The 9,370-nt window shown below is 44.2% G+C and overlaps 1 protein-coding gene across 1 annotated transcript in view; it reads left to right on the top strand.

The window, feature by feature from the left end:
• TMPRSS9 (transmembrane serine protease 9) overlaps positions 1-9,370 on the top strand; it is a 52,444-nt gene that overhangs the window by 761 nt on the left and 42,313 nt on the right. The window contains 2 exon segments of the mRNA XM_056820982.1: positions 1,856-1,983; positions 9,154-9,221. Of these exon segments, the coding sequence (XP_056676960.1) occupies positions 1,856-1,983; positions 9,154-9,221 (196 nt within the window).

Below are 9,370 nucleotides of genomic sequence, written 5' to 3' on the forward strand. Positions count from 1 at the left end.
CAGGAGAGGAGAGGAGAGGAGAGGACAGGAGAGGAGAGGACAGGACAGGACAGGACAGGACAGGAGAGGACAGGAGAGGACAGGAGAGGAGAGGACAGGAGAGGACAGGAGAGGAGAGGAGAGGAGAGGAGAGGACAGGACAGGACAGGAGAGGACAGGAGAGGAGAGGAGAGGACAGGAGAGGACAGGAGAGGACAGGAGAGGAGAGGAGAGGACAGGAGAGGACAGGAGAGGAGAGGAGAGGACAGGAGAGGAGAGGAGAGGAGAGGACAGGACAGGACAGGACAGGACAGGACAGGACAGGACAGAACAGGAGAGGACAGGACAGGACAGAACAGGAGAGGACAGGAAGAGGACAGGAGAGGACAGGAGAGGAGAGGAGAGGAGAGGAGAGGAGAGGAGAGGAGAGGAGAGGAGAGGAGAGGAGATGACAGAACAGGAGATGACAGAACAGGAGAGGACAGGAGAGGACAGGAGAGGAGAGGAGAGGAGAGGAGAGAGGACAGGACAGGACAGGACAGGACAGGAGAGGACAGGAGAGGACAGGAGAGGAGAGGACAGGAGAGGACAGGAGAGGAGAGGAGAGGACAGGAGAGGAGAGGAGAGGACAGGACAGGACAGGACAGGACAGGAGAGGACAGGAGAGGAGAGGAGAGGACAGGAGAGGACAGGAGAGGACAGGAGAGGACAGGAGAGGACAGGAGAGGAGAGGAGAGGAGAGGAGAGGACAGGAGAGGAGAGGAGAGGACAGGAGAGGAGAGGAGAGGACAGGAGAGGAGAGGAGAGGAGAGGAAAGGAAAAAGGCAGGACCTCCTTTCTCTAGGCCTGCCATGTCTCTCTTGACAGCAAGGACAGCCTTTTTTCCCCTATGTCACACTACCTTTCTCATCATTAACCTATTATCTCTGGGTAAGTTTCTCCTTTAAAATTGAAGTCTTAAAAAATAAGAATAGGGGGAAGCTAGGTAACTCAGTGGATGGAGAGTCAGACCTAGAGACAGGAGGTCCTGGGTTCTGATCTAGCCTCAGACATTTCCAGCTGTGTGACCCTGAGCAAGTCACTTAACCCCCAAACACCATTGACTAACCCTTGCCACTCTTCTGTCTTGGAACCAATACATAGTATTGATTCCAAGGCAGAAAGTGAGGGTTTAAAATAAATAAGAATAAAAATGAAGTCGGGGGGGGGGGGTAAAAATGGTTCAGTGGATAGAGAACCAGGTCTAGAGGTGGAGGAGGTCCTGGGTTAAAATCTGACCTGACACAATTCCTAGCTCTGTGACCCTGAGCAAGACCCATAACCCCAGTTGCCTTTACCCTTACTGCTCTTCTTCCTTGGAACCAATACTTAGGATCAATTCTAAGACAGAAGGTAAGGTTTTGAAAACAAGAGAAAATGAAGCCTTAAGACCCTAATCCTCTGTTCAAGTCTCCTCACCCTTCCAGGCCTTGATTAACTCAGCTGTAAAATGAGGGGTTAAAATAAACTCTAGGATTCTCTTCAGCTCTACATCTGAGGCTGTCTAAGGCTCAGGAGACATTATGATTAGTTCTGCACTGAAGAAAAAAGGAGTTCATTCCAGATCATGGTAATTCTCTGAATTTTTGTTGTTTACTTACTTGTAAAATTGTCTGTGTATATATATATACCTGTTTCATAGGGTTGTTATAGGGACTGATCTCATTTCTATGATGGGCTTATCATGTTTGTTTTATAAAAATAACTTATATTATTATTATTATTATTAATTAAATAGGTTGTACCAAGCCTGAAATTGGGCCCTGGGTCCCAGGCTTAGCCAAGCAATAAGTCCCTAGTGTTGGGCTCTCTCATGGGCCCTGGTCTCTGCCCACAGCCTCCCTCTACACACAGGACCTCAGTTTTGAGCACTCAGCTGAACTGAAAGGAATCTTATATGACAGCAGCCTGCAGCAGGAGACCTCGAGCTATTATCGGGCTTTGACTCCAGCTCTGGAAAGGCTGGTAAGTTGGGACGTTCGCTCTGACACAGATAAACCAAGGGTGAATGGATGGGATAAGTTTTCCCAGGGAACACATATGGAAATTTGGAGAGGAAGGGTTTGAGAGGGGAGTAGAATCTTCCATCTAGATCTGAAACCTACACTCTCTTCATCTCAACATCACAAAACAGTACAAACAAATTAGAGAATATACTAGTATCTCCTGGTGCACCATATTGGGTTGAAGGGTTGGGTTCTGGCCCTGGTCCAAGAATTGGTGGTAGTGAGAGGTCCAAGCCTGAAGTGATTTGGAGAAGTTTGGGGGATTGTTCTTGAGCCTCCATAGAAGAGGAAAAAGAAGGTGAGCTCAGAGAGATGATACATCTTTCCTTCTTCCTTCCTCCAATGACCTCCCTCCTACTTATTTCCCATTGTCTCTTTCTTTGCTCCATTCTCAGAGGAGTTGATCCTTCCTTCTCTTTGCCAATGGCCTCCTCTCTACTTTATCTCCACCCCTTCTGTCTTTAGGACTTTGCCCTTTCACCACCTCTCTAGCTCCTTCATTTTCAACCTCTCCTTCATCTTCACTGGCCTCTTCCCTGCTGCTCAGATATCCTCCATCCTCCATGTCAATCCTATCCTATTTCCTTCCTTTCATAGCCAAACTCCCCCACTCATTGCTTCCTCTTTCTCACCATCCACTTTAAGGGATTGACTCTTGCAATATGGCATCGGTCCCCACTACTCCATTGCAAGACCTTCTCCAGGTGATGAAAGATTTTCTTTATTGCTAGAGCCAATAACATTTTCTCGGCATTTCTTCTCTTTTTGTGTTTGTGGCAGCCAGAATCTCAGACTTAGAGTCAGAAATATGAGTTCTTTTCTTTTACAACATGGCCAATATGGAAATAGGTTTGGCGTGACTTCATGTGTATAATCACTACCATATTGCTTGCTTTCCCAATGAGTAGAGAAGGGGAGGTAAAGAGAGAATTTGAAACTCAAAAAATTTTTAAATGAATGTTAATGGGGGCAACTAGATGGCTCAGTGGATTGAGAAGCAGACCTAGAGACAGGAGCTCCTGGGTTCATCATCTGACCTCAGACACTTCCTAGCTGTGTGACCCTGGGCAAGTTGCTTGACCCCCATTGCCTAGCCCTTATCACTCATCTGCCTTAGAACCAATACACAGTATTAATTCTAAGAGAGAAGATAAGGGTTTTTATGAATATTTAAAATGTCTACATGTAATTTAATGAAATAAATAAAAATAGAAATTTTTTAAAGATATGAGTTCAACATTGTACACAGAGACTAATACACTGTGGTACAATCTAACGTAATGGACTTCTCCATTAGGGGCGGTGTAATGTCCCTGAACAACTTGCAGGGATCTAGGAGAAAAAAACACTATTCATAAGCAGAGGACAAACTGTGGGAGTAGAAACACCGAGGAAAAGCAACTGCCTGACTAGAGTGGTTGAAGGATATGACAGAGGAGAGACTCTAAACGAACACTCTAATGCAAATATTAACAACATGGCAATGAGTTCGAATCAAGAACACATGGGATACCCAGTGGAATCATGCATCGGCTACGGGGGGTGGGGGGAGGAAAAGAAAATGATCTTTGTCTTTAATGAATAATGCATGGAAATGATCAAATAAAATACTATAAAATTTTTTAAAAAGATATGAGTTCAAATCCTGCCTCATATATACTGAGCTATGCAAATCTAGACAAGCCTCATTAAACTTTCTAAGCCTCAGTAAAATCAGAAAGATATTAGCACCTATCTCATAGCTTTGTTTTAAGAATCAAATGAAAACATGTAAAATAATTTACCAGCCTTAAAGCATCATAGGAATGGTTTTTGTCTCATTGACCTCTCTTAGGAGTTTGAAACCATCCCAATGAGGGCTCTTTTCTACATGTCTGACCAATCCTTCTCTCCTTTACAGTCTATAGAAGACTTCCTGTGTATGGGGATATTCCAGGAGTCTCTCTCAGGTCTTCTCTTTCCTCTCTATGCTCTCTTCCTGTCAGTTTCCATGGATCAATTAATCTGTCAACAAACATTCATTAAGTACCTACTATGTGCCAAGCACTGTGCAAAGTTCTGGAAATTAAAATAGAAAATTGAGACCATCACCACCATCAAGGAGCTTCTTTATTCTTAAGGGAATATAATATATATCTTAGAGTAGTGACCACATCAAGTAGCCTTGGTTGAGGCCAATTCATCTCCCTCTCCTTCTCCTCCTCCTTCTCTTCTTCCTCCTCCTTATCCTCCTCTTCCTCCTCCTCCTCCTTCTTTTTCTCTTCGTCCCTCTCCTTCTAAATAGGATGAAGTGACTTACCCAGGGTCACACAACTAGTAAGTACCTAAAGCCTGATTTGAACTCAGGAGGATCCTGACATTAGTCCCTGCCCTCTATTTACTGTGCCACTTAGCTGCCTTTTTTGTCCAAATGTTCTTAACCTTCTTATCCTGGACTATTCTGGTGGTCTGGCAAAGCCTATGAACCTCTTCTCAGAACAATATTTTAAATGCACAAAATAAAAATACATAGGATTATTAAAGGAAACCAATTGAACTGAAACACAGATATCAGAATATTTTAACCAGCTCTTGTTTAGGGAACAATAATCAAATCAAAGGCTGGTTGATTGTTACATCTTTCCAGTAGCAATGGTAAAACTGATTTGATGAATGTTCCCTGAACAAGAGCTCAGAAAGGTTTACTAGAGGAAAACAAGGATTGCTGGGAGCAGAGACTCAAAGGCAGTGTGTGTAGGAAGGCTAGATGACTGTGAGAATGATGTTGCCCTTCACTGAGACGGGAAAGGTAGGAGGAGGAATGGGAGTTAGAAGGAGGGCTGGAAGAAGAGGCATTGGAGATGGATATATGGGGTGAAGTATGGCACAAGAGAGGAAAGGCTCTGGGACTGGCTAGAAGTAGAAGGCTGATGTTAGCTCTGACTCACTCAGCCTCCAGCCTAAGCAGCTTTATCCCAGGGTAATTCCCCAAACTAAATGGGTTAATTCCCCATGGCGATGCCAAATAACTCTCTCCTAAGCCCCAGTCCAGTCTTCAGTTGCCTTCTAGACATATCCATCTGGGTGTCCCCTGGGTATCTCAAACTCAACAGGACCAAAATAGAATTCATCATTTTCCCCCCCTAAACCCATCCTTCCTCCTAATTTCCATTTTTCCACGAAGGGTGGCTCCATTCTTACAGTCATCCAGCCTTAGACCTCTACCCTTCCCACACACACTGGCTTTGAGTTTTTGCTCCCAACACCCCTTGTTTTTCTCCAGTAAGCATCTGTACCTGGGTCAAGTCAAGCCAAGCCTGTATTAAGTGCCTCCTATTTGCCAGACATTTTGCCAAGTGCTGAAGATACAAAGGAAGGCAAAAACCAGTCTCTTCTGTCAATGAAATCACAATCGAGTGGAGGAGACACAGAAACAACTACGGACAGACAAGATATATCAGGATAAACTGGGGGTGGCCTCAGAGCAAGGCATAGGCATTAAGGAAGACAGTGAAAGAATTTTTACAGAAGATGGGATTTTAGCTGAGACCAGCCAGGGAAGCCAGGAGGTGGAAACAAGAACAGTCAAGTCTTAACATGCGAGCCCCACCAGTCGCCCCTTCTATTCTCTATACTAAACATTCTGAGTCCCCATCCATGTTCTTTGCATGGCAGAGACTTCAGTGTTCTCACCTGCCTGGGCACTTTCCTCTGAGCCTGTTCCAACATGCCAGGGGTCTTCCTGATGTTCCTTCTGCATGTATCTATGTGGAAGAGGCTGGAATTCTCTTTTGCCAGTTTTATATGGGCACTAGACGTAAAAGGCCACTGGGGAGTGAGCTACCAAAGCTCTTCTCAGTGACTCTTGCACAGTCAACAAAATAAATTTAAAAGTTAAATTCAAAAAACAATCCAGGCTGTATCTTGAATCATTTCATCTAGGGGGTAAAAAGGTCGAGATAACATTTCATAACTTTACCAAAATGGTGCAGGGAGATAGTAGAGTTGACCTTGGAAGACATCAGGAAGGTCTAAGTTAAAATTTTGCCTCTGACATATCCTAGCCTTGTGACCCTGGGCAAATCACCTCTCAGTGTCCCAGGAGGTTCTCTAACTTACCAAAGAGCATTTATTAAGTACCTAGGTAAATAGATTGTTTATTAAACACTTAACTACTTGTCCAAGGAATATAGATTTAAGTAAACAACAGTGCCCGCCTTAGGGAGGACATTCTAATGGAGGAAATTAATATAATTGGGGGGAATATAGTAGGGGAAATTAATAGAATAAAGGGGAATTAAGAAGAGAAGAATAGAAAATCAAAGGGGAGAAGAAGGATGGAGAGTCCTATCTTTTTTTAAAAAACCATTATCTTCCATTTTGGAATCAATATTGTGCATTGGTCCCAAGGCAGAAGAGTGGTAAGAGGTAGGCAATGGAAGTGAAGTGACTTGCCCAGGATCACACAGCTAGCAAGTTTTTGAGGCCAGATTTGAACCTAGGACCCTCCTATTTTGGAGCCTGGCTCCCAATCCACTAAGCCACTCAGCTGTCTCCTGGAGACAATCCAATCTTAAGTGAGGCAAAACATGGTTGGGGCTTATCTTAGAATACTGTATGGGTGGGCAGTCACTGGTCAGGAGTGGGAGGACTCTGAGTGAAGGGACAGTGCTTGGCATAGAGAAAGGGGAGGATACGGGACAAGCACATTGCATACTAGGTCCAAAAGATACAAGAATCTTACTTTATCAGGCAAGGCAACATGAACCCTTTTGTTCAGTTGTGTCCAATTCTTTATGACCCCATTTGGGTTCTTCTTGGCCAAGATACTGGAATGCATTCCCATTTCCTTCTCTAGCTCATTTTACATATGAGGAAACTGAGGCAAAAAAGGTGACATGACTAGCTCAGGATCACATGGGTGGTAAGTATCTGGGGCTAAATTTGACCTCATGAAGATGAGTCTTCTTGACTTCAGGCCTGGCACTCTATCCACTGTGCCACCTAACTGCCCCTACATATACAAGTATAAATATATAAAAAATAAATACAGTTTTTGGAGAGGAGACACTAGCAGCTGGAAGGACCAAGAAAGACAACATATAGGAGATGGTGCTTGAGCTGGCCTTTGAAGGCAACTAGAGATTCTAAAAGGAGGAGATGAGAAGATAATGTATTCAGGGCCTGGAAGATAATCAACCCAAATGCATGGAGGTGGGAGGTGGGATGCCATGGATGAGCAGGTGGGCCAAGCTCTGGCTAGGCTATCTATTTAGAAGGGAAATGGCGCACAATAAGGCTAGAAAGGGATGTTAGAGCCCAGTTGTAAATGACTTCAGAGCCAAACAAAAGAGTTTGAGATTGATTCTAGAAGTACTAGGGAGCCACTGGACATTACTGAGCAGGAGGATGGCATAGCCTAGCCTGAACTTTAGGAACTGACCACTTTGTAAAGGATGAATTGGAAAACTGAGAAGAATAGAGATGGTGAAACTAGTTAGGAGGTTATCGCAATAATCCAGTTGAGAGAGCCTAAGCTAGATTGGTGGCTGTGTGAGTAAAGAAAAGGGGATAAATGTAAGAGGTATTGTCAAGCGAATACCAATAAGACTTGGCAGATATTTGTGTGGGATAAATGAGACTGAGGAACAAAGGATAACTCTAAAGTTGCAAACCTTAGAGGGCTAGTAGTGGTGATGGGGGCAGCTGGGGCTCAGTGGATGGAGAGCCAGGTCTGGAGAGGGAAGGTCCTGGGTTCAAATCTGGCCTCAGGCCCTTCCTAGCTGTGTGTCACTTAACCCCCATTACCTAGCCCTCACCGCTTTTCTGGCTTAGAACCCATACACAGTAATTGATTCTAAGACAGAAGATTAGGGCTTGAAAAACAAACTGATACTAAGGCAAAGTAAGGGTTTAAAATTAATAAATAAAATTAAGTCATTTATATTGAAATCATTATAGTCACTCAACCTTTATTAAGGGTTTACTATGTGCCAAGCATGGGGGATACAAAGGCAAAAGAAAGTCCCTTCTCTCCAGGAGCTCACAGTCTAATGGGAAAGACAACATATAGGCCAACAAGATATTGTCCAGATAGTAGAAATCCAGACTATTCTCAGAGGGAGGACACTAAAACTAAGGAGGATTGAGTAAAGCTCCTTATGAAAGGCAGAGTCCAAAACTAGGAGATGGGTATGAGGAGGGAGAGAGTAAATGAAAGGTATGTAATCTCAGAGACACTGGCAGGAAAGGGTCCAATTGGAGCTGGATCTTCAGGAAAGCCAAGATGAGGAGGGAGAGAGTTCCAGGCATGGGAGACAGAGTGTATTATAAGAGCAATAGCCAGGAGGATGTGATACGATACGATACGATACGATACGATACGATACGATACGATACGATACGATACGATATAGCATAACCTAGGGGTCCCCAAACTACAGGCCACAGGTGGCCCCCTGAGGCCATTTATCTGGCCCCCACCACACTTTTGAAAGGGGCACCTCTTCATTCATTGTTGGTCAGTGAGAGGAGCGCTCTGTGGTGGTGCTGCAAAGCGCAGCAGCGCTCACGTACAGTACAACTTTCGGTGACATAATCCTTTGCATGGCACCTTGTTCTACAACAAGGCGCCACACAAAGGATTATGTGGCTGCACAATGGAAGACGTCAGCATGGTGAGCAGAGATCTGGGGGAGAGGATTCCGCACTGTGTATACTGCTGCCCGGTAGAGTAGTGGCAGTGCTGGGCCTATGCAAGGTGTGACAGGCCCATCACAGCCAGCCCTGCAGCCTCCACTATCCCAGACAGCAGTATACAGATTTGTTTATAGTTTGTTTTATAGTCCGGCTCTCCAACGATCTGAGGGACAGTGAACTGGCCCCCTGTGTAAAAAGTTTGGGGAACCCTGGCATACCATAATAGAACATAACAATATAATATAATATAAAGTAACATAACGTAACATAATGCAATAATATAGCAAAACACAACATAACAATATAATATATTATAACGTAATACAATGTAACATAATATAATATAGCATAACATAATATAACAGCATGGTCTGCTGTAGGGGTGGAATCTAGCAAGCAGAAGGCTGATATGACCAACCATACTACAATGTCACCATTTTTTCTTTTGTAGTTTGTAAGTAGTTTTCAGAAGACAAAGTTAGAAGAGAATTGTGTTGGCTGCACCGTTCTGAGTTACAGGTGAGCTCCCCCTACCACCACCACCCCCCTCTGAGCTATATAACAGTCAGGAAAAAGCATATGGAGACTTGGCGACGTCAGCCTCCATGTCTTTGTTTCTGCTGCTTCTTTCTTTAATCTTAGGGACAGAGGGTTGGGAACTCCAGTGT

Source organism: Monodelphis domestica, chromosome 3, assembly GCF_027887165.1.
Source record: "Monodelphis domestica isolate mMonDom1 chromosome 3, mMonDom1.pri, whole genome shotgun sequence".
Lineage (NCBI taxonomy): Eukaryota > Metazoa > Chordata > Mammalia > Didelphimorphia > Didelphidae > Monodelphis > Monodelphis domestica.